Source organism: Pezoporus flaviventris, unplaced genomic scaffold (genome assembly GCF_033815535.1).
Source record: "Pezoporus flaviventris isolate CSIRO_AGI_PZ_B2104156 unplaced genomic scaffold, CSIRO_AGI_Pfla_v1 ptg000031l, whole genome shotgun sequence".
NCBI lineage: Eukaryota > Metazoa > Chordata > Aves > Psittaciformes > Psittacidae > Pezoporus > Pezoporus flaviventris.
Window position 1 is genome coordinate 25,814,189 of NW_026892579.1, and position 26,623 is coordinate 25,840,811.

A 26,623-nucleotide genomic window follows, 5' to 3' on the forward strand; every position below is an offset into this window, starting at 1 on the left:
AGATAAACTAGATATATGAAACACAGCAGGGGCTGAGCAAAGTGGCTGCTTCAAGTTATGTCTATGGCCTTAAGTCATCCTTCTAGCAGCTGGAGATTGTTATGGATGACAACAGGCTTTCCCAAAACCTAGAAATTCCTAAGACTCAGGAGAACACACGCCCACTGCAGCACGGGCAGGGATTGAATCTACTCTATCCCATACAGAGGTACAAGTATAACTGTATGATCCAATATTAAGAAAAATAAATAGATAAAATTCAGTAAGTAGAATTCAGGCAGCAATTTATTTTTTTAACAATACTTTTTTTTAACAAATATTTCAGCAGCAATACCTCCCCTAGCCTTCAGAATACTGTAATAAGTAATTAAGCAAGAAGCTTGCTTGCAGAGGTTTTTTTGTGTATTTTCTATTCATTTTAGAAGAAGGCTTTGAAAGTAATGTTGTAGGAGAATAATAGTGGAGAAAAAAGGTGTAAGAAATTTCATTTGAGTAAATTTGTGATATTGTATGCATAACATTCTGAACTACTTTCTTGGGAACAAGTGAAGGCAAGCAAAGCTTGGTTTGTATTTTCCTGTGAAATGCTGCCATTTCCTTCAACTGCTCACATTGTGTCTGGGTAGCAAATTAAAAGGGCATCAGCTAGCACAGTAGCACAGAACAGTAGAGTTTTTGCTGGAACCTGTCCAGCTGTTCACTGACCCCAGAGCATATTTCCAGATTTTGAAGATTAACAACATTCACTGCGTCTTTAGTTAAGCCCAAAAGACATACAACATAAAAGACAGTCCATAAAGCTGAACTTTCAAATCTAACATGTGCCTCAGGGTGTACTGTTGGGCAGACATCACTTGAAGGCAGAGCTTAACAAAGAACAAAGATGTTCTTTTAATTCCAGTAGCAGCAGCAACGTGATCAGTCCTCACAAAAACTACTGTACTTTTATGCTTGTTTAAAACACTAGTAGAAAAGCTGTCAAACTATTTAGCATGCTATTTTATATTGCATTATTTTGCTTCCTTTTGCTCCATCGCTATGTTCAGCTCTTGTTTGTTTTCCCATGCTCCTGCTAAACTTTAAAATCACATTTTAAAGAGGGCATGACCAATTTGTTGTTGGTTTTGGACCATGTGTAGCATACAGAACTCTTGGTCTCAGCTGCTTTTGGAATGCAAATAATAAAATCATTATTGTTTTGGCTGGTTTTTAGACTTTTGAGCAAGCAAAGGTCTGTTTTCAGTGAAAAATTTTACAGATCTGTAACAGCAGAAGCAGGAGCTTTAGTATACTTTTTAGTGCTTTCAGCAAGACATTTTGATTGCTTTTGGACACAATGATAAAAAAGGTCTAGCAAGTGCCTGCAATGTCAGAGGACTAAATTATTACATCTACTTCAGAAGCAGACAGGGTTGTGGTATGGGTGGTTTAAAGTAACTCAGAATAATTGGCTCTTAAAATTACAGCTCAATTTGGAAGAGTTTTTTTTTTAAAAATGGCATACTCAGAAAGCTCAGCTTCCCAGCACAGGTACCCTTCTTCCCAAAGGCCACACTGTTCATACACAGCTTTGTGAGCACCTTTTCTTCACCCTCTCAAGCTCCAGTTTTTTAGCTTGATCCTTAGATGCCCTTCCAGACCCACACTGCCTTGAGTTAGACTAGCAGTATACCCTTAAATGAAGAACAGCAAAACAGAAGGTTGAAATGTGTTTAGGTAAGGAAAGCGGGTGAAAATTAGAGATAGTTACTAGAAAGTTTTTACTACAAATCAGCAAGCAAAGTGCAGGACAGGGTAAGAATTAAAGCCTCTTTAATTATTAGTTTCTTACATAACGTATTTTCTTGTAAGAAAGCATACAGCTGCTAAATGTGACTTTAAAATCACAGGCCATTCACTCAGTTGGTAGCTGGTATAAAACTATTAAAGCCAATGAAGATATCTAGATTAGTATGAGTTGGAGGTAATGGAGTACTTGCATATCTACCACAAGAATCTGTCAGTGTGAAAATGCAGAATATTCTCATGAGTAATTAGCATGTCTTTCTCACCATACTGCTTATTTTCTATGCTACGGTCACTGTGGTATTACGCACTGCCTAAGAAAGCTATTTTGGTCACCACTGTAGATCCTTGTAGTTCTCTGTGAAGGTCATTTTTTAGTGGTCTTAAAGGCAGGCTCATTAAAAATAAAGTTTATGAGCCAAGAGATAGTGAAATGAAGCAGCTGTTAAAGTGATACTTCAGTTGTCATCTCAACCTCTAGCCGCCTGCACTATATGGTTGCATACTTGAAAAATTACTGAGATGTTTAACTGGACTTTGACTCAGGGTCCAACTGCTTTTGTCCCTCAATTTTTCAGAAAGTACAATATAATAAAAATGCCTCTTTACAAAGTCAGAGCTCCTCAGCCTTCACATTGGAGTACAAATTTATTATTGCATAATAATTACTGCAAACTTAACATCTAAACATGTTCTAAAAGGACAGAAAACAATGAACCCTCAAGAAACCTATAAAATATTGAAAAGAATTATTAATTTGAGGAGTAACTACCATCATCCTTTGTTCATTATTTTTTAAGATGATGTTGGATTCATGGCAAGGTATTACTAATGATGTCATTAATACATTTTATGGTAGTGGGGCCTATAAGAACTCAAATTAGGAAGCCTTATATAGAAGTGAAGAAAGATAGTTTGAAATAAAAATTTATCCTGAAACTGCTTATAATCTGCAAACCACTTTGCCTTGGGCTTTCACAACCCAACATTATTTCATGAAATATTTTTCATAATGCTCTTAAGATGCAGAACAGGAAGAAATATTCACATCACAACTATAACATGATGTCATTTTGAGAAAGCTCTTCCTTTCAGATTTGAGAAAAAAAATTCATTACAGGGTGTTCTTTTCTGATTATCACCAGACGGTGTTTTATCTATTTTAATGCAGAATCTAGAAATGTCACTTACTTTTCCTTAGTATAATTAATTATTTACAATGTATTTGTTTATTTTCAGTCTGTTTCAGTGTTCAGGAATATTATTTAATCTGTCTTTTAAAAGAAACAGAGTAGGTCGGAAGATACAATTATGTATGTTCAGGTATGCATCTGAATATTTATAAACTAATATTGTGTAAGAGTCTTTTTCCTTTTCTATACATTTAACATTTTATGAAGGAGATTGCTAAAGAAATATCAAATAATTTTTCACTTTGTCATCAGTGAAATTAGTTAGTAGTCTCAGTCTAGATCATGATAACGTAATAAATAAACAGTATCTGCAGAAATAAAGGAAATCATATATTCCCTTTTCTTATAATAGAAAAGGAAAAAGTAATTGGTATACATTGTCTTAAGAAAGATCAAAGATATATATTAAGGAAAGCTTTTCAGCTGTAAAGGAACTGACATACTATGGTTTACCTGAAAAGACTATGAAGTTTTCTATAGTGGAGGCCTTAATAGCAGTCAAGAATAACAAAATGATGCAATAATGCAAGTATAGCTGATTCTGATGGGACAGAAGTTCGGGCTGGATGGTCTTACGAATTTCCTTCCAGTTCTATGATTCTGTAACAGGTCCCTCTAAATATTCTGAAACCCAGACTAGAGCCTCCTCTAATATACCTGAAACATAAATGTCAAAGTTTAAGGAGTGCCCTGAAACTGAACTTTTACCACTGTCATGGTATGCAATCTGCTGCACCAAATTTCTGCAGATACTGTGCTGCAGTCTGTCTCTGTGCACTCTGCTGAAACCACTGCAACCCTGTGCTTTAAGGAACCTATTCCAAATTTACATTGATGAAGACAAAAATTAGGATTGTTTCACTATATACAAACAGTTTTCCCGCTGTCATACGCTTCTACATTTGCTTGGGCAAAATACTCCTCAAAACTGTTCTATTTTCAGAGAAAAGAAGCCAGCTTAATTACACAGAATCCTGTGCTCTTCTAGACATTCACCTCAGGCAATCTAAATCTCTTCACAGATGTCAGAGAAGCAGTCAGTGCTCTTCTATATGTGATGAGGTGATTTGAGAATCTTTGAAAAAAAAAAAAAAAAATCCAGTATCTGCAGAAGTCAAACGTGTTTTTAAAAGAAGAATGTGACCAGCTCAGAGGTTTGCTTGGTTCTGTCCACACCCTCTTTCTCTACACTCTTTCACAAGAACTCCTATTATTTGTTCAAGAGATTTTTTTTTTTCCTCTCTAAATGATTCCATAGTACCTTTTTTTTTTTTTTTAATCAACATAATCAGTATCATCCAGTCTTTGAGATATAACCACCAATTAAGTGACAGAAAAAAGAGTAACAAATGCCTCTAGGGATGAGAAATGAATAATAATTAAACAGATCATGTCTTTAGGTGGGGTTTTATTTATTTATTGATTTATTTCTTATCACTTTGTTGACCAGGATTTCTATTATTGTTTTATTAAGTGCTGCTATTAAACATTGCAATTATCTATGATTAAATCCTGCTCACGTTGGCATGCTGTTGGAGAGATTTTGTTGTTGTTATTGTTGTTTCCTTTTTTAACCAGAGGGCATGTCTTCAAGATTTGTGTTATCTACGTATAACGCAACACGACAAGAGCAAGAGTTGAGAGGAAAAGAGAATTATGACTCTGACAGGGTTGTTTTCATTCTATGGCAAACATAACATTGCTTGAGGTAAAGTCTCCTGGCTCTCCACACTGACTGAATGGCTGAGGTTGAGGGGGTGACAAAGGAACATGCTACAAATTATTTGTCTTTCTTTTATTATAGTATGTGGTCATCCTAGTAAGTAGGTGACCCTAAAACTTAAAGCTCAGATTAAATGCTTCCATTCATATGTTTATTTGATTTTAACCAGTTTCTAGATTTACTTATTTTTTTTTGTTTCTATACAGTTATCCCAACAATACTCACTTCTGCTTGCAGGGAAAAACAGCACGGTTTCTTCAAGAGAATTAGCATTACTGTGAGCCCTAATTTCTGAGTGGGAGTACAGCAATAAGTAGCAGGGCAAGAGAAAAATATTTTGTCCCTCATATACTTAAATCTGAGCTTAAACACGGTGGGGGAATACAGAAAATGAAGTAGTGGACAAAAAAAAAACAGGGTAATGAGTGTAAGTGTAAAATGCTGTGGCCATTTCTATGCCTCTAGCTGTCTAGCCAAATTCTTGCAGTCATTCTGCAGCTCTGTTGGAGTGAAGGTTCCTTCAGTTCTCATAGACTTCAAGGGAAAAATTAGAGGAATTCTTTCTTTATTGAATTCTTAAATGGCCTTCATCTCTTGTTTTACCTCTGGCCGTACCCTTGTGAGTTCATCTGTTGGCTACAGAGTTGGCAACACTGTAGCGATCAGGCAACAGCTCTGGCTGCTGCAGCAGACGCAGCAGCAGCAGCAAGAAACCATGTGAGCCCATTTCATTTAACAAAGATTACTCTTCGGTAAACCAGACATGGAAAGATGATTATGGCTGCTTAGAAGATAGTGGGGACATTTCCTGAATTTAACAAGTGGAAATAGTTAGCTACTAAAAAGCAGATATGTAAAAGCAGAAAGGAAGAAAAACAACTTACCTATTGAATTATAGTTGTGATGTGATAAAGCAGAAAACCAGGTAAATGTTTGGAGAAAACTTTGTATAGCATCTCTAAGATTGAGATGCATGAAATATGTTGGAAAGATCATAAAATCATTTAGGTTGGGAAGCACTTTTAAGATCATTGAGTCCAATCATTAACCTAACACTTCCCAGTCCAGCGCTAAATTTTGTCTATCAGTGTCACATCTACATGTCTTTTAAATAACTCCAGGGATGACGAATTCACCAGCTCCAAGAGCAGCCTGTTCCAATGGTTGAAGTTTTTCCTAATATCTAATCCAAACCTTCCCTGGCACCACTTGAGACCTGCTCCTCTTGTCCTATCATTTGTTACTTGCAAGAAGAGACTGACACCCACATCACTACTACCTCCTTTCAGGTAGAGAGAGATAAGGTGCTCCCTGAGCTTCCTTTTCTCCAGGCTAAACAATCTCAGTTCCCTCAGCACCTCCTCATGAAATCTGCTCTCCAGACCCTTCAGCAGCTTTGTCGCTTTTCTACGGACCCACTCCAGCACCTCAATGTCTTTCTTGTAGTGAGGGCAGAGAACTGAATATAACATTTGTGGTGTGGCCTCACCATTGCTGAGTACAGGGGGATGATCACTGCCCTGGCCTGCTGGCCACACTATTGCTGATAGAGGCCAGGGTACTGTTGGCCTTCTTGGCCACCTAGGCACAAGCTGGATCATGTTCAGCAGCCATCAGTCACCACCCCCACATCCTTTTCCATTGAGCAGCTTTCTAGCCACGCTTTCCCAGGCCTGTAGTGTCGCATACGGTTGCTGTGGCCCAAGTGCAGGAACTGGTACTGAGCCTTGTTAAACCCCATAAATTGGCCTTTGGCCCATCAATTCAGCCCACCCAAATCCTTCTGTAAAGCCTTTATATCCTCAGGCAGATCAACACTTCCACCCAACTTGGTGTCATCTGCAAACTGAGGGTGCACTTGATCCCCTCTGCCACATCACTGATAAAGATATTAAACAGAACTGGCCCCAGTACTGAGCCATGGGGAACACCAGATGTGACTGGCTGCTAACTAGAGTTAACTCCATTCATCACAGCTATTTGGGCTTGGCCATCCAGCCAATTTTTTATCTAGCAGAATACACCCGTACAAGTCACAAGTAGCTGGTTTATCCAGGAGAATTCTGTGTTAAAGGTTTTGTGAAGGTCTAGGTAGACAACATCCACAGCCTTTCCATCACCCATTAAGCAGGTTACCTTGTTATAGAAGGAGATCAGGTTAGTCAAGGAGGACCTGCATTTCATCAACTGATGCTTACTGGGCCTGATCAACTGGTTGTCCTGTCCATGCCACATGGTGGCACTCAAGATGATCTGCTCCATAACCTTGGCACCAAGGTCAGACTGACAGCCTGGTAGTTCCCCAGATCCTCCTTCCAGACCTTCTAGATGGGCATCACATTTGCTCACCTCCAGTCAACTGGGATTTCCCTGGTTATCCAGGACTGCTGATAAATGCTTGAAAATGGCTTGGTGAGCACTTCCACCAGCTCTGTCCATACCCTTGGGTGAATCCCATCCAACCCCATAGACTTCTGTGTGTCTAAATGGTGGAGCAGGTTGCTGACCATTTCTCCTTGCATCACAGGGCCTTCATTCTGCTCCCTGTCCCTGTCTTCCATTTCAGAAGGCTGGCTACCTGGAGAACAACTGGTCTTAACTATTGAAGACTGAGCAAAGAAGGCATTGAGTACCTCAGCTTTTTCTCATCCTTTGTCAATATGCTTCCCCTCACATCCAATAAATAATGAAGATACTCCTTAGCTCTCCTTTTGCTTTTAATGTATTTAAAGAAACCTTTTTTATTGTCTTTAACAGCAATAGCCAGATTAAGTTCTAGTTGGGATTTGGCCCCTCTAATTTTCTCCCTGCACAACCTCACGACATCCTTGTAGGCCTCTTGAGTTGCCTGCCTCTTCTTCAAAAAATCATAAATTCTCCTTTTTTTTCTGAGTTGTAGCCAAAGCTCTCTGTTCAGCCAGGCCATTTTGAGGTGCAGATTTATATCGGTGGGATCAAGCACTGTAATTTCATGAATGGAGAAGGTACCACAGAAGCTTTAAATACATTTCACTCTCCTCATTCTAAGTTCCTCATTTTTGGTGCCGTTTGTAATATACAGTTTAAAAAAAAGGAGCCATTCACTTGGTATAAAGCAGTTGGTTTCTAGCCTACATATTTCATATGAGTGGCTGAAGTATAAGGTTATTTCCTCTACTTGGCAAAGTGCATATTTGTTTACACACAGTAAAGCAGATCTGTTAGGACATTGAGAAAGAGATAGTAACTTTATAATAAGTTATTAAAAGCACTCTAACATCCAACATTTCAATCCATGCAAGAAGTTTGGCAGGGCAAAGCAGGCAGAACTTTCTCAAAACCAAATGAGTGCCCTCACCATCAAGCAAACAGCAGTACAGAAGTCATTAGCTTTTATCTGAAGTTTTAATCTTCCCCTGTGCAGAATGGAAAAATATTAGTGAGGCAAGGGAAAACTGTTACCTGCCATAATCTTTTGATCAGTTGCTTTGTGATGTGAGAGAAAACAGTTTGCCATCCTTCTGTCAAGAATTGAAGGTGACAAAACAGAGTAGACTTGTCAATTCTGGGCTTACCATGGAGGCAAGGTAAGGAAAGCAGATCATTTACTAATATAACTTCACTTCCCATCAAAGGCTGCAAAGGTGAAGAGCTGGCATATACCAATATAAGGGCAGACTGAAGCAGAAAAAAAAAAGTTGTTACCTGAGGCCTGTACATTCAGAACTATGAAACTAAGCCTGGTTCCTTTACTCTGCGGCTATATAAAAAGAAATGAAGCACTAAACAGGCAAAAAAAGAGCAGTAAATTTTTTAGGAGGAGTCCTTTCATTCCCCAGAGTATAGCAGTCATTTCAGTGAGAAGTACATGGACAGGCTGATACACTGCCCTTGTAATATGATTTGGAAAAACAAAATCATCTCTAATGAGCTGCACTGAGCAAATAATTATTCACCTCAGAGTTCTTTTTATCAAATTATATTTTAGCCAAGCACTTGCAAAATGTGAATAACACTGCTGCAGAAAAAGGGGAAACAAAATTACAGTATGAGCTAGAAGCAGCAGAAATGCATTTTTATGGCCGTATTATCAGTTTGATATGCAAAGATTCACCTGCATAAGTTCCTATAATCCTTCAGAAGTGCTAATATTTTGACACCAGCGTGATATTTCATATGTAAATTTTTTCTTATTAACTCTCAAGAGTTAAGAGGTTTTTTTTTGGTTTTCCAACTTCTTTCTGATAGAAAAGCAGCCCAGCTCACACAAATGCATGTTTGATTTAGGTGTTATATCACTGAAATTGTCACAAATTAGTACCTTATTTTTATCAAAGCAACTAAATGTAGAATTTCATCATCCAGGTTTAAAAACTGTACTACATAGGTTTAGAAAATGGGCTTATCAATCAGTACAGCTTTTCTTATAATATTGGCGATGACCTTCAGAAACAGCATTTTGATGACAGGCTTTAATCTTCCTCACTATTTATGAGCGTGGTACTATTCTCATTCAAACCAGAATGCCCAAAATCTTTAGAGGAACTCTTATTTTAGGCAAAAAGGCTATTTTAGTGTGTGGCGAGTCAGTGATATATTACTCTTATTTTTTAAGTAGATCCCTCACAAAAATCTTTTTTTTTCTGATTCAATAAATCCTCTAACTTAGAACACATGCATAACAGTAAAAAATAGAAATAGCCCTGTATAGTCAAGTATTTTCTCCATTTACATAAAATCAGTTTCTAATACTCTGCGGCAAGATCTTATTCATTAACAGTTTTCATTAAAATTGGTCATGCAGCCTTCAGATATTAATCTCATAGAGATCTCATAAACTATGAAACATCATTCCTCTTCCTTACAAACTATTTTAATCCCATTTTCATTTGCTGCATTACCATGGCTCTAATTTATTGGGTTTGATTTTTGTGGGGGCAGAGGGTGACGAGTTTCTTTGTTTCGGTTTGGGTTTCTTTTGTTTGGTTTTGTTCTGTTTTGGGTTTTGGTTTTGTTTTTTTGTTTGTTTGTTTGTTTGTTTGTTTGTTTTTTTCCTAATTTAGGTGCCCATCATCCATGGACTGGATTAAGAATATAGAAGAAGCCTTTAAGTATGAAGCAGTTGTTCATACAAATGATAATATAGGATATTCCGAATGCTGGGGTCTTAGTTCTTAGTCTTCTTTCTTGTAGCCTACCAAATTTTACAGGCTTCAAGAGAGGATGAAAATATAATTAACTCTTGAAGCATTTTTTTTTCTTGGATACCATCTGAGGTAGGCCTATGGACTCCTAATCACTGATTCTGTTCTTGGTCCTGCAGTCACTCACATCCAGTCACAGAACAAATAATTGGATTTCTTAATATCTCAGGAAAGATTTCACCCTGTTTATACAAATGAACAAAGAAAAAAAAAAATCAAAGCACCAAAACAAATTTCTCATCAGGTCAAATCCACTTGAGGTTTGCTGGTTGAAACTTGAAAGAAGATGAGGATTGAAACTTAAAAAAAAATAAATAAAATTGGAGAATGCATTCCCCATTACCTTTTACAAGAGAGACTAGATATCTTCTTATAAGAGATACAGTAGTTCAAGAAAAGGTCATAAAATGAGTCATACTTATTAATCATGACAGCCTCCTTCTGGATCTAACATTTAGAAATCAATAAAGACCAAACCAGAAATTAGATATCGCAGGAATAATTGTTGCAGCAAGACTAATTAATAGTTCACTAATATACAGTTGAAATGCTAGAAATGAAATAAAAATGGAAACTCAAACTATGCCTATGAGTGGAAAAAAACCCCTCAAAATTTTGAGAAAGCAGGGAAATTTCTCCCTCCTAACCAAAATCTGGTGATGAGTATGTGACCAAAAACTATCCAGAAGGAACTGAAGAAAGGATATCCACTGCCAGTAGATCTTACTTAACCTTACTTCACCTCCATTCACAATAAAACAGACACTTGGAAGAATTTCGTTGCTGTAATTTCCTCTTTCTTAAGGACACATTTAACAACTTGTGCATTATTGGGCAAAATATCCCTCCCTAGTTGCAGAGATGACTGGCGATAGTGCTGAAACACCACGCTTAGCCAAGAGTGTTTTCTTAATGCAAAGCCACAGGCACTGCAAACACACTAGGGTAATACAAGAAATTCAGAACAAAAAGTGATATATAATCTGCAGTGTTTCTTTTTCTGTTCATCAAGTTATTGCTTGATCCTCTAGGTCACGATTCCAGAAGGCAAGGCACCTATTTATCACTTTGCATTTTCCACTTATAGTGCTTTAGTTAGAACAATTGTAATTAGATTCCTTAAGTATTATTATTATAGCTAACTAAATAATTTCCCAAGGGTCTATGTCATGGATTTTGGCATTTTTGTCCTTTAATTTGTTCAGTGAATAATTTTTCATATTAGTCAATTAGGTGTATAAGCTGGTCAAATAGTATTTGTTGAATTCATTTGATAAGTGATTTGTACCAAATGTTGGATAAATTATTCATAACTAATTGGTTCCATTATTCAAAATGATCTAATTATCATACCTAGTCTTAAAAGGGGCCTGTATTCATAATGCACAAGGTAAATTAAACTAATGAAAGTACAGGCTGTGCGTTTGTTGCATAGCTGAAGTGCATCATCCTCTTAACTGCTTTTACTGAAGCTCCTACACATGAATAGTATAGGGCATAGTGCCCTTGAAAGATGTAAGCTGACTGTCAATCTGCATTCCACAAGCTAAACCATTCCCCTTCACTGTTTCGTCATATTCCACTGAATAGTCTCTTCAGAGGCCTTGCAGTCATTTTATTTTTACCATGCTAGGGATTTTGTGCTGTCATATGGAGAAGTATGATCATTAAGAAGGAACAGTGTCTAGGCACTAACTCAGATGACCACAGGTAAATTTCTTGCTTAATCAGTCTCACTCAGTTCTCCATAACCAAAAACTGGAAATGGAACAGAACCTGATTTCAAGCATATGTTAAGCAGATATATTGATTAAAGATTCTGAATTACTCTGAAACTGTTGCAATAAAATAGTAAGTATAATATTGATGCATGTATCAAAAAGTGGAAAACCCTGATTTCTTCTGAGGTGCCAGTACCCTGCATCTGAAGTGCCAGTACATGCCTATCTGAGTAGAGGCAGTAATTCTGCGTAGCACATTCTGTAAGCATCTGGCGAAAGAGCTAAATTATTCATGATGCTGGGGGTTATGAGCAAAGTATATTATCTTTAGCATCACAAGTGTATTTTCTACTTTACTGACTCTTCATCTTTTCAAACAGACTTCCAAATAGATTTTGAGATTAAAAGATAATGCCATTTAGCATGATTCACATAACCACCATCTTGGTCTCCACAGACATCTTGACTCAAGCTGAAGAACACACAGAACAGCTGAGTTTCTGATATTTAAATACTGCTTATTAAAGGTTGAAATTTGTCCTATGTCACTTGTAGGTGAGTATTAGAGAAAACTGTACAAATACAAGAAGCTTTGTGCATGAGGCAGTGAACCTACTCTAGGTACATATAGTGAGGAAACAGTCTTCAGCAGTCAACTACCTGTGGTTATATGGTAAAATTCTACGCCACATACAGCATAGAATTCTGGCTTAATGAGAAGAACTGCTTAAAACCTGTATTAACATTTCTAGGAAAAGTTTATCTTTAGGAAAAATGTTTTTATTCATTCATGAATTTTATTCATCCTGATGTTAAGAGTGGAAGTCTACAAATTAACTTTTCAGGATTTCTGCCTTTTGTAAATTTCCAATTTTCTGGAATCATGGGAGTCACAGAATCACAGAATCATACAATCATAGACTGAACTAGGTTAGAAAAGACTTTTAAGAACATCAAGTCCAACCATTACCCCAAGACTGCCAAGTCCACCACTAAGGTTCACTAAAAATAGGTATATTTTTTGAACACTTCCAGGGACAGCAATTCCACCGCTTCCCTGGGGAGCCTATTCAAATGCCTGACTATCCTTTCAGTGAAGAACTTTTACCTAATATCCAGTCTAAACCTCCCCTGGCACAGCTTGAGGCTGTTTCCTCTTGTCCTCCAACTTGTTACTTGGGAGAAGAGACCAGCCACTTCCTTGTTCCATCCTTCTTTCAGGTAGCTATAGAATCACGGAATAGATGAAGTTGCAAAGCATCTCTGGAGGTCATCTGGTCCAATCCCCCAGCTCAAACATGGTCATGTAGAACAAGTTGCCCAGGATCATGTCCAGACAGCTTTTGAATGTCTCCAGGGATGGAGACTCTGCAACCTTTCTGGGCAACCTGTGCCATTGCTCAGTCATTCTCACAGTGAAGAAGTAAAAAAATGTTTCCTGACATTCAGAGAGTACCTCCTGTATTTCATTTTGTCCGCAGTGCCTCTTGTCCTGTCACTGGGCACCACTGAAAAGAGCCTGGCTCTGTTTTCCTTGTACTTTCCCTTCCAGTACTTATATATATTAAGATCCCTCCTTAGTTTTCCCTACTCTAGGCTCAACAGCTCCACCTCTCTCAGCCCTTTCTTGTAGGAAAGATGCTCATCTTAGTGGCCCTTTGCTGTACTTGCTCCAGTAATACATATACCCTTGAATCCCTCAGCTCACAGTTCAAGCTGCCCAAATGTAAGGTGTTTCTACTATACAAAGAGTAAATACAGGTAAATAAAATAGCTATGGGAATATTGTCTAGCCCTGAGGCCAAGAAACATAGACAGCTTGTAATCCTCATGTTAAACTCTCTGCCTTTCTGTCCCCCACAAAAAAATGTTTTATTGCCTGCTAGAAGTGGTCTCCCTGCCATGCTATCCTCTAAAGGATGCTAGTGAGTGTTTGGCAGAGTGCTCACTGGTAAGTTTCCAGTTCAGAAATTGTGTAGTGAGGTTAGTAGGGTCTGTGGCCAAGGCAGCATTCTCTGGCTCCCAACATATGAAATGCTTTTCTCTAGAGAGTATGTGCTTGGGCACAGCCCCATGTGAATTCAAATATGTGACTTCTGTGTTGTTTCTGGAACATATGTGGTTTGTTTGGAGGGAAAAAAAACAGGTACCCATGTGCGTTCCTCCACATGGGTATATTTTAATGTGTTAAGTATTTTATGTATATCAATTGCTTTAATTCAACTTTAGAAATATCATTTTTGAAGACTATGTGCCTAGTTTTGTTTTATGTATTTCAGGTAAGAAATGAAAGGGATTCAGCTCAGACTCAGATTTTACAGGAACATACAGAGAACTGAGTTACACCCCCCACTACTCCTGGTCTGAGTTGGCAGAGTAACTTTATTGGTAAGTTAAGCACACTGAGGCATCTCACAAGTGCTTTCATAAGCACACATATTTATTATAGCAACACCGTCTGTCAGCAGCTTCCTTATAAAGCCCTATTTTCAGGGATTTATAGAGCGGACATATGTATCGTGGGGGGACAAGCCTACATTTGCAGAGCGATGACCTGATAGGTCTTTACTCTATTTTCTACAATTCTTTAAATAAGCTGTGTTGTTCACTTGGAGAAGGAGTAATATGTAAACCAAGCTGATTTTCTTTGTGAACAGCTTCAAAGTGTAAAAGAAATCAACTTTTCTCCTTTAATTTTTATGCATATAGACAAAACTGAATGATGTTTAGATGCTTGCATAATTTTAAAGAAGCCTTAGGTATTTTTAAATGTTCTTTGGCAAAAGTTATTTCACAGTGTGATCTAATCATACTTTTAATATTTAGAAAAAAAAAAAAGTATAGAAAACTAGATAAATCTGATCTGGGTTAAAAATGTTTTCTTTTGTCAAACAATGACCCCCTCCTGCCGGGCAGACTTGCTGCTCTTCAAAAAACGTCAGTGCCTCACCAAAAGTTAGCCAGGTAAGTCAAACCACTGAATAACATGAAAGAGCTTGTCCCACTGTTTGAGTTGCTTATGACAGACTTCTAGCAATAGCAAAAACAGAAATGCCTGAATATTACTAGAGAATCAGTGACATGAGGATCAACACTATGAATAAATGTTAATACGAAATCTGAAAAGGTAAGAGCAGATGAAAAAAACTCTAAAAGGACCATCTTCTCATCATGCGGGTCAAGATGACTAAATACTTCAAAATATTTCAAAATCCTTTAAATATTTCAGAAGATTGGAATATTTAAATAAAATAAGGAAGTGATTTGCTTAACTTTGATATATCTCAATGTTTCAATCACAGAAAAGTGATTTTTTGACCTACCTTATGACATTATTAGTATTTAAAGCTGTGTGTATGCATATATATATGTATTGCCTGTGGTCATTGCCTTTATTATGCTATTTATCAAAATAAAGACTCTGAGAAAATCAAATACAAATATATTGAGGTCAATGCCCACAATGTATGTTTCAGCATACTATATGCAGCTGCTGCACAATAATACAATATCAAAAATATAAAATGCAAAGTATTTACAGCCAACTTAAGGTGTTTTTCTTTAAACATGAACACTAAAGAAATAGAACAATATACAGACAGCTATATAAAATAGGAAAGTTTCTTTTCATTAGGGACTTACACTATGTTATTTTAAAAGTAATGCTTACTTTGTCTTACCCTGAAAATAATCCCGGACCTCAATTAAACTGGAATCTAATGAAACAGAAATGCAGCTCAAAGGAATTTATTAAAATGTCCTCTATCTGGCAAGACAGATTTAAGGAATGACAGCCAGGCTACTACTTTTCAAGCCACCAAAGATTTTTAGACATGCTACAGAAGTGCTCCTCTGCTAAATGATAAATGGAGAAGTGGCCTTTGGAAAAGGAGGCAGAGTAATAAAAGTGTCAGTAAAGTACATCATGTAGGCAAAACTCATTGTCCATGAGTCTTCTTCAAGTAAGTTCATCCCACAAATAGTATTAACCTGGCTGAATGCTTTGGTTATGGAAATAGAATGTAATGAATATACCTAGAATATACCATGGTAGTATATTTATAATGCAATATATACAATGTATTACATCTATGCATATAAACATGCTTAGGTAGTAGATAAATGTATAATGCATGTGCCTTGCAACTAAACTTTTTGTTAAGCATACTAAAAGCCCCCATAATATTTCTTCATCTAGAGCAGTAGCTTTAAACTATAATCGTTTCCTATCGTTACATTTGAAGGTGAAGTTATAAATTTGATAACAAAGAGAACATTATTTCTGACTTCCTGGCGTGCAATTAAAGAATTCAAGGTATTATAAAATTACTCATCAGGTCACTCTTCCAGTAAACCTCATTTATTCACGTCTCATTTTCTAATAAACCAAAATATGTCTTACCTCTGACCTCTATAAAAATTTCACAGTGGACATGAAAGAAGGGAATCTGATTAATTTTTCCATTTTTACAGTAAGACAGCTTTTTTTTTCACTCAAACCCCAGCAATATATAACATTAGAGTAATATATATTAATACAAATTCTTCTTACTTAGGTCTATTTACCTCCTGGCAGTCATTATCAGAAATTTTACTTGAAACTAAATAAGTAAGGGATTTTTTCACACCAGTGATTAGTAATGAATAAACAGAGCAAGTACTAAAGCTGGCTTTGCACCTACTGAATGCTGCAAGTGTCTGTACTCATTTGATATGCATCTAGCAAAGCTTGGATGTTCCCAGAAGGCCACTCCATGAGCACTGAGAGAGCAGCGTCTGCTAGTGGTGCCTGTAATTCACAAAGACAGAAAATATTTATATAAGTGAGAGCAACTGGAAAGAATGAACCTTATTTAAACTACATTCCATGCTATTTCAAAAGCACACAGAGAAACAATTTCATGCAATGATTGTCAGTATACAGAGAACAGTAGTATAAGACCCTGAAATACATTTCAGTGTTCACTTGGTGGGGTTATAGCAGTCTTTTCTTAATTACAAAGATTTTTATGTTTTGCTTCATTTTCACTTTGCCTGATAGGTTATGTCAAATTGATTTGTTCTGAGCTTTTTCTCTCTGGCTATAATGCATATATGTATGTGTATACATATATACCACAGAGACTATATGTAAGCTATAAGAGAAAGAGTATATGTACATGCATACACTATATTTATGTATGTACACTATAAATATGTGCATTTCATATAGATATATTCATGTACATGCATATATACATATGTACAGGAGTCTAGTAATGATGATTATGTCTAGAACACAATGCAAAAGTTTTTTTTTTTGTTCATAAAATTTCAAAATAATACTGTACCTGTGGCATTGAGAGGACATCGATTGAACGCCATGTCCCCAGCTGGGGTCCTTTTCCACACCATTGACATCAAATAGTCTTCAGGACATATTTCATACGGTGCTGCCATTTAAAAATGGGAATTTAAATAGAAACATTAACATTAAAAATATATTTTATATCAGAACTGTATGTCTTCAATCTTATCCTAATTTTTCCTGAGATGTATATGTTAATATAATTTGGTTTAATTTTAAGAATGAAGCACAAAAATGAAAAATGCAAAACTTGTAGGTTTTTTATAATATCATTGTGATGCTATTTATTTCATATAACCTGTACTTTTATTTTCCTCAGCAAACAAACATTCTCTAGGTTTCAGTCTCAATGTTTATAGGTTTGTATCTTTTTTGTTGCTCTCTTTTGATCAATAACATTAAGCACCTATCAGAAAATTATGACTCTTAAAATGTAATAAGCAGTGATGCTTATCTTTCTTACACTAAATTTTTTAAAGATTTTTCTAAAAATTAACTGTATGTGAAAGAATCTGTTCTGAGACCACAGCTGAAACGTTAAATGTGTGAAAGGTATCAAATGAGAGCTGTATATTCTGAAGACCAAAAAGGAGGTTATTTCCTTGAAATGTGTTTCAGTGCCAGCTGGTAATTAAGCAAGTATAGTCAATAATGTGGAACTGAACCCAGGACAGGGGCTACAAAACAAAATTGCAATGCCATTTAAAGGGAAAAATATTTTCACAATTTTGTAGTAACAGGACTGCATGGGGAAAAAAAGCTTCTGCAAATGCTTCGTGTTTTTTTTTTTCACATGGTCATGATTTACAGATTCATTTTCCTTTTCTTTTTTTTTCTTTTTACTGGAGATTCCCGGTTTATGATTTTTGAGTAAATTAACACAGCAAACATCTGGTTGAAGTCACCTCACAATTGAAAAACACTAGTTGCTGAAATCTAATTAATCCCAAATTCAGCAGAGAAAAGCCATGAATATTATTATTTGTATTTCAGGAAAATTGAACCCCACTGTATTACAGCAGAGGAGCTACAAAACAAGAAAAAGGAAGCGAGAAATAAAAGTCTATCGCTATAGCAGATGGGGTGATAAGGCAGGAAGCAATTCAATGATTCACCCATGGCTGCATGGGAAATCTCTAGCAGAAGCAGGAACATACCACAGATTGTGCCAATCCCATTTCCTAACCCACAAAACTGTCCATCTTTCCCGTTTTGTTCTTCTGCTGACTCTACGGTGAGTAAGGGAAGTGAGCAGACTTCTACACAAAGATGTACCCTCTTTTTGTGGAGGACAAAGAATACCTAGCAGATGGCTCAGTAATACTAATATGAATCACAGTCGGGAAGAAAAATTGCTTGCTAAATCTGCCTCACCATCAGCATTCCTGAATCGTAAATCAAGACGGTGCTGCTAAAAAATCAAGAGATCCACTAATGGCAAAACCCAAAGAAAGTCAGTTATATTCATAATCTAGAATACTAGCACTGGTTTAGACATGGCCAAAAAGTGAATGCATCAGGCCAGTGTTAAAATGGGAAAAGCCAGATTTTGATAAACATAAGCCATCTGGTGACATAAGCAAATGGAATTTCCATTCTATTATGACCTTATAAACAAAACAAATGTTCTGATTTGGGGAGTGTAAATTAACATAATGAGGAGGTAATCTTATAAATCACATAAATTTGCTAAAGCTTAGAGCTCTTTGAGAAGTGTATTTGTCATGCAGCTGTGGCCATTTCAAATGTGTTGTGTTCACTAATCAACACTTTACGTGCTGATTCTTAGAGCTGAAACTCTTACTTCCCTCCAAACACTGAATGTTAAATGTGGTTTATTTTATTAAAAAAACCCAAAACCAAAACCAAAAAAAAACCAAACCCAAACCAAACCCCAAAACCAAAACCCAAACCAAAACTATGCATACTTATATACACCATATTTTCTCTTTTATGTTAGCACATCACAGGTAGTATCAGAGATTTCCCATCTATTTGGAAGGGTACTTTTTGTGTGCCTTTGTGTCACACTTTTCAGAACTCAAGATTATATTTTAATTTTAGCCTAGTGCCAGAGATAATCTGTGCACCTGTGCATTGTGTTCAGAGTAAAAGGCATTTCCAAGACTGAGTTACCAGGAAAGAGATGTGAGAAAAAGTCAGAGGTTGGAAGAGGTATCATTTAGCCCAGGTAAAGAAGCTTTCCTGGTCCCAGGCTGACTATGCATTGTACAAATACCTTAGATCAAGCACTGCTGCACATAAAAAACAAACCAGCTCTTCACAAAGCTAAAGTATAGCTGGCAGAAATTACTAATCAGGCATCCACCCACACTAAAGCATCTGTGAGGCTCCAACCAATGTTGCCCATGAAGACATTACAGTCACACTGCAGTGGTATTATATCTGAGTTAAAAAGCTTTGCTGACCTTTCTGGCTCTGCTCAGGACCAGTTCAAGTATTTCTCTAACTATGGCACAATTAATTCATAACACACACACAGATAAATGTAAGCTAGCTGTACAAAATCATAGAGAATTGCTAAAATTTAGAAGCAAACAGCAGATACCGAGGTAAATTTGCTAAAACTGGCAAATAAATAGCAGATCTCTCCTTCACTAATGATGTGATTCATCAGTATCTTCCCACACATAGCATGTACTCAGATTTACCACCCCTGTAATGATAGGCCTGAATTCATTCCACCTAAGCATAAACACTCAACAAAGTCTGCGGTCTAGAAGCAGTCTTTTTCTGATGTTACTGGTGAGAGGACATAAATCTCCAAGAGGCAATCAAACCACCTGGAATATAAGGAAGCTCTGAACAACACACAAAGCAACAGAAACACAACCTCATAGAGTATATGATCTACCTAGGCAGCTAACAAGTTAGTCAACAACACAGTAGCTTACAAATAAAGCTAGAACTACAGTTAGTCTCTTGAATCCTAATTCAATGCCACAGGCAAAATTATCTTCAAAAAAAGGCAATGGAAAAAAGATTTTGAACATCTTGTAGAATAGTGCTGTAATCAGAGCTAAACCAAACCATACAGGTTTAATTTTAATTACTTGTTGACAATTATTTGACTCTTTTTCCCCTTCTCATATTCTACTGTATGTAGCTAGTGGTGATGCTGAAGAAAACTTCCACTTTCAGTAGGAAATAATGAGCTAGTCTTCAGCAGAAGTTGTGCACTGTTATCTTTTTATTAGCAAACAAGGTAGTCTATCATTGTTTTCAGAAACATTTTGGTCAAAACAATTCCTGTATTATGTTTTCTACCACTGACAATAGGCTTATGAGAAAAAAAATGAGAATCTGTTTTATGTAAAATCTTGGTAAAGCATAAATATTGGGATATGTATAGAATTCTTATAGAAGTAACTATTATAGAATTCAGTATTTCTGGAAACCTATTCTATATTATTGGAACCTAATGAGAACATGGTCCTATTATCTTAAAAATAATTTTATGGAAGTCTTCTCTCCTGAATAATACCATACTTTGTTCTCAGTTCTCACAGCTCTTAAGTTTTTACTGACACATTCGATGGGAGTTAGCTTGTCTCTCTCACACATTTCTCTAAAAGTTTCTGATCAACTTGCCATGTAACTCCTTATCAGTCACAGGTTGGATTTTCTTTTGTTAGCCAGCTGTCTCCCTTATTCCTATGAGAAAGAGCTACTGTTCCTTCATTCTGTGTAAGTTTTCTGCAGTGACTCCTATATGGCTAGCAGCTTAGCAAATCTGGAAGTTTTTTTCCTGTCTCTGATTTGTTTCCCATTTTCTGAAGTTAGCCTTCCCAAAAGGATGCTTCTAATTCAGAGTTCTAAATCCTTAACACTGCTGACCTACTGGGAGTTAAATCTAATTTTAGACATTTGGAATGTAACAGCAGAACAATGGCTGAAGCCAAAACATCTTTATATATTTGTTTTTCATTCCCAGCATATTAATAAGAAGGAAACAACCGTTTTAAAGTTCATAGCTGTGAAATAAATCACAAAGATACTCAGCATTTGTCCAGAAATGTGACATGGTCTGATATGGTTTAGTGGTGGACTTGGCAGTCCTGGGGTAACAGTTAGACTTGGTCATAAAGGTCTTGTCCAAACGAGTTGATTCTATGACTCTATAAGTCAAGATGTTTGAGAAAACAACTTTCATGTAATATTTCTAAGCCTGCTTTTCTTAGTGCTGCTTAAATTCAGCTTCTATGAGTGTCTGATGTAATTAAGTCCCTGCCCAAACCATCTGCAGAGAATCACTGATCAGCTACAACGAAAATACTTTATAATGGTCAAAAAAAACAGGACTCAAACTATGAAAAGTCCAGTCGAGATCTTCAGCCAGTCTGAAACAGACAGCTCTGTTTGCAAAGTATCTTCTTAACAGCAGCCAGCATAACAGAAAAAAGTTTTAATTATCCTTTTGCTTCCACAGTTTAAAGTCAGCTATAATTTAATTTTCTGTAAGCTTATAGACCTCTGCATTACACAGATATACAGAGCTAAGGATCTGGTCTTACGCTAATGGCAAAGCAATTCTAATATTAGAAAAAAAAAACCAACATCTCAGCCTGTCATGTTTTCAATGACTTACACAGAAAAAGAAACCACTGAGACAAAAATAGCTTTGCTGAACTATTTTAGCGCTATTGAAGAAAATCATACGAGTAATGAAATTTGCTTATACTTTGATTGATCATTTCTGTATAGCATTTTTGAGTTTTGCTTGGTGTTGATAAAATGTAAAGCTGATTTCCTAAATGTCAGTCTAGAAACAAAGAAATCAAACCTGTTATTCATGTTTAATCTTCTGCACAAGTATAGCTTATCAAAAGGTGGTTTAGGTTATGGTTTCTATAATCACACTGATTCTAATCTAGAATTAATCAAGTAAATAAATAAATTTACCAAATGGCAAATAAAACCCTGTGTGCGTTTGACTTGTAAATACATCTGTAAAGTATTTTATTAACAGCAGGTGGCAACCTTTGTAAATTGGACTGCAGCAGCATGGTTTTACTTTTAAACATATAAATGCAAATTATTTCAAGAATGGTTTTATAAGCAGAAGCTGGTTGATAGGAACGTCTGCTTATTGAGAAGATTCATATTAGCATTCTCTTAGTGCTGTGCTTTTATAGAGGAAGTCTGCATAAACTATGGAAATTATATTTTTTCAGGAATTAAGTACAAATACTCTTTCATACTGCTATTCAAATAATGAATATTTTATCAAAATTAAAGAGATCATTTGAGACGTAAGTTAAGTTTGGTTAACTTCTCCCGTGTAGTATTATAACCTAGTAAGTACAAATAGTCCTATTGTTATTCTTCAAATGCAATGAGATTCATTGTTCTACTGTACTGCAGACACCTTGAGAACTGTTCATTGATGGCTGTCAAGGGATAAACATGCTGCCTATGAAAATATAACATAACTTGATAATATAAAATTCACATCTGATGTATTACTCATGTCCTGAACCAAATCATCCCTGCCATTTAAGGCCTTTCTCTGACTATCAGAGAACAAGTCATCAAAATATCCAGAAGTAAAAGAAATTGCTAAATTGATTTTTGCTGCTTCCTGGCTTGCAGGTGAGAACACATAATTTCCCAAGTGAATGGCCAAGACATCTTATACTCCTTACACCTTATTTTGTTATCTTACACCTATCCACCAATGTATCCTTTTACTTTAGGACAATGTGTCTTTACACTTATACATGATCAGATTCACCAGCTGTCATCTTTATTCATCACTTTTGAAGAAGCTCAAAAGTACACCTTTATTAGCTTTCAGGGGGAAAAGCTTAATTCTGTTGGGAGGGCAAAGTAAAAAGTGCTGCAAATAAATATATTTAAGCATTATATTAAAATGGGAAAGATGTGCCTTTTCATTTTAAATTACTTTTTATAAAATGTTTCACATGTATTCACTCATTATATACAATACAGTAAGGTTCACTTTTTTCCTGCAATGGAATTTATCCCAAATATATGACAAAGATGTCTCTTGCCTATTGGATGAAAGGAATCATACGATTTACAAAACCAGCCCTGATATTCTGAGAAACAGTGAATTCAAAAAGAATGGCTGTCCCAGACAATATAGGCATACCTATGCAATGAAATATTTTTCTGATAAGTTTCTTTACTATGGCATTTTGATTTATTCAAAACATTGATGCGTTGCTCATATATCCAATGGGGCTATTTTACACCTACCTACATAAACACAACTCTACTAAGAAAACCAGCAGTGACTTGTCTAAAGCAAGGCTAGATATGGCTCTATAGCTACTGCTCTATGGATGTTGACTTGTCTCTGCTGGAGGTGACCATTAAAGTAAGCCATACTGCAGTGTAGACAATAACAGCGATTATATTTGCATCTCACCAGGACACCTCTGCTCACTGCACCGTCTAACTTCCTCTCCGGTTCCTTCACACTGTTGCCCGGTCACGGCAGCACCTTGACAGATCCTTATTCGCCTCTCCCAGCCACCGTCGCAGGATTTGGAACAGCCACTCCAGTGGCCCCACTGGTTCCACTGGCCATTTGCTGCTCAGAAAAACACAGTTATGATGGTGACATGATGACAGTCATAAAGGAGGATATATAGTTTACTCCTTACTTGAGGAAAACCTCCCCATATATAACTGATAGCAACAGAAATGGTAGATGTAGACACAGGGAAGATGAGGAAGTCCTTACTTGGCTCCTGAATATAGGATTGCTGTCTAAGTGACTTGCATCTTTGGATAAAATAAAAGGAATTGGTGCACATCAACTTTCACTTAGACTGCAAAACATATATTGTCCCTTTTGTACTTTTTTTTTATACACTTGCATAGTGTTGTTGTAGGGTAATCAAAGACATTTATAATGCACATAAGTACCCTTTAAAAAACTAAATTAAAACGTTTCTGCATGTGATATTTTAGCAGCTTGATTTTTACATGCTCCGACAGTGCAAATGAGGCTTGAAAGATGGTATAAATATAATTTACCCACCCTGGAAGGCTTCTTTTATACTTGCCAGAGTATCATGAAGTAGTCTCAGTGTAAAAGGGAATCAAACATATCTCTTTGAAACTGAGGAATGTCCTTTAAAAGTTGATAAAAAAACAAACAGCTGATACACAGCCCATCATGCAGCCTTTCTGGACTTACCCTTCGGCTTTTGTCTTATCAGTTAAAGTGAATGAGGCCCCAGGTCTCCCTCTAAAGGTGGCTTCTCTGGCCCTTTGCAGCCTGCCGAGTCCTGTGGTAGCATGGGAACTTGCCTGTGTATCTCCAGTTAGTGCCTCAGAACTACTGGCAAGACTGTCCTGAGTCTCCCCTGAGCAGGGGAAGCAGAGATGCAGCTCCCTGCACCAGTTGGTACTCACCAGTACACTCAGGGTTGAAGCACTCCCGGCTCTCAGCCCAGGGCCCTCTGCACTCAGAGCCGCCATGGGCTGCTGCTGTGCACTGCCGGCTCCGCTGCTGGGTGCCGTTGGAGCAGGTCACTGAGCACTGGCTCCACGAGCTCCACTCTTGCCACTGTCCGTCGACTGCCACAGCAGGCAAAAAAGAGATGAATACAGCAGAGTTATCACCTAAGCCAGGAAGGGCTTTGTGACATCTTTCTAGGCTAGAGGGTTTCAACTTAGACCTGAATGCAGACCCTCGGACTGTGCCTAGCCTGAAGATGGTTCACTTCTGGCAGCAATCAAGTACAGCCATTATGAGCTACTTTAAAATAATTTAAAACTGTTTTCCTTTTTCTTCAAGTAAAGAACGCTGCATCTCCTCTAAATGTACACTGATACAAAAAAGGCTGAATTATTTTGTTCACATACCATGCAGTTTGAAAGGCCTTATTAAAAACAAGGCCTTATAAGAGACTTGTCTTGTCTTTTTAGGCAAAAGTGGAGGCCAATCTTGTATCATTTAAACCCTGAGCCCCTCAGAGCAATTTACTGTAGATGCAGTGATCATTCAGATGCATCAGTTTATAAGATTACTGGTCTTGACTATGAAATTAGGTCTCTTTAGTCAAATAGCAATAGGAAAACAGGAGTTACCACTTTGTCTTACACAGGCTCTGTTCTCTGCACTTTTATATTGTTGAGCATACTTTTAGCATTAATCCTCCCTGTAACGTAAATGATCCCAGCTCTTCGACATTTATTGATGTAAAATGTAGGACGAAAATCGCTTTCCTTCCTCCTCAGGTCTGCTTGTGCAGAACGCATACTGCATAATCTTCCTTTTGAATTTGTCAAGCTGAATTTTTAAACACTATAGATATGGTGACCAGTTCTGTGTTTAGCATTTTGTATTAGTCTATACATTTTGAGTTTGACAGAATATTCCCACGGGTAAAGGTTTAGGGCTGGTATTTTTTTATTTTACATATCAGAAAGCTTCTTGAGGTAAATAAAAATATTAAAAACCAAAATAATAAAAAATACAGATTGATTAGGTTTCCATAGAAGTGAAAAATCATATGGTCTTAAATATATACTAGGACTACATGGTAGTTTTGAAAATGGGTGTTATGAAATGTGTTATTACTGATTGTGATAATTCAGAATCCTGTGTTCATACAGACTTCAGCAATCACCAGTTCCTCACTGCAGCTGCAATTACCCAATATAAATTCAAAATGTAGGTTGTGATATAATTTTGATTAATACTTGTCCTTGAAAACCTGTTTTATATAACTATTATTTTGTAGTATCTTACTTAGTGCATTTGCTAACCCCTGACTTCAGGGTTCTTCTAAAGGAGGGGTGGAATAGCAGCTTCCTAAGTTAATGGTACTAATTAAAAGAGGAAGCAGAATCTTTAGGTTAGTGATTGAACATACTGTGTCTGCATGGGTGCACCGCTGTTTAGTAAAATATAGAGGTGAACTATTTTACTGTTGTCTGATCGTAACTACACAACATTTTAAACAGTTCAGTTACTATTGGCATCTCTAATGCTTAGGATCTTGGCAACCAGTGGATTGAAGAGGCTTTTTTTCCTAAAATTCTATATTAAATATTCTATGTAATGCCTGGTTGTGAACCACTTCTAGATGCAAATGCCTCTGAAACTATGAAACTGTGTCCTGATAATTTATTCAGCAGAAAATGGAAATCTTTCCAAACATGGAAGCTGCTTGCATTCATTAATCATAAAAGCTTTATGTGAAGAAGAAAACATTATGGAAATTATATTTCAGTGCAACCTCTTTAGTTTTATTCATTGCTATATAGTATTATTTAGGGTAGGAAAGATTGAATCAATTATTATAGTGTTTTTGGTGAAAATTCATTCTGTGGCTGCTCGTATGTATTTTGCATATCTTCTTGTTACCTTTAGGAGCAAACAGCGTGTGAGGTTTCTATTTCAGAAATACTGTTAAAAGACTAAAGAATTCAGCAAGAAGATTCCTTTATAAAATTGAACATTCAAATTACAGCAAATCTTAGCATTCAGCAAAGATTTAAACAGTTGCAGGACTGTAACCAGTATATAACTACCTCTGGTGAAAGTCATTTATGTACAAATGACAGTTCAAAATCCAGAACTCTCAAATAACTTCTTATTTTGACAGCTAAGATGAAATATCTTTTCTGTTTCTTTGCAATATTGACGTGAATTGAATGCATTAATT

At 36.6% G+C, this 26,623-nt stretch overlaps 1 protein-coding gene across 8 annotated transcripts in view; it reads right to left on the reverse strand.

Moving 5' to 3' along the window:
* ADGRB3 (adhesion G protein-coupled receptor B3) overlaps positions 1–26,623 on the reverse strand; it is a 469,027-nt gene that overhangs the window by 240,817 nt on the left and 201,587 nt on the right. For all 8 annotated transcript variants that reach the window (XM_061460537.1, XM_061460535.1, XM_061460541.1 and 5 more), the window contains 4 exons: positions 24,363–24,527; positions 23,368–23,532; positions 16,936–17,037; positions 16,288–16,394 (listed from right to left, as the gene is read on the reverse strand). In XM_061460537.1, coding sequence (XP_061316521.1) covers positions 16,288–16,394; positions 16,936–17,037; positions 23,368–23,532; positions 24,363–24,527 — 539 coding nt within the window. The remainder of the gene's footprint in view (positions 1–16,287; positions 16,395–16,935; positions 17,038–23,367; positions 23,533–24,362; positions 24,528–26,623) is intronic.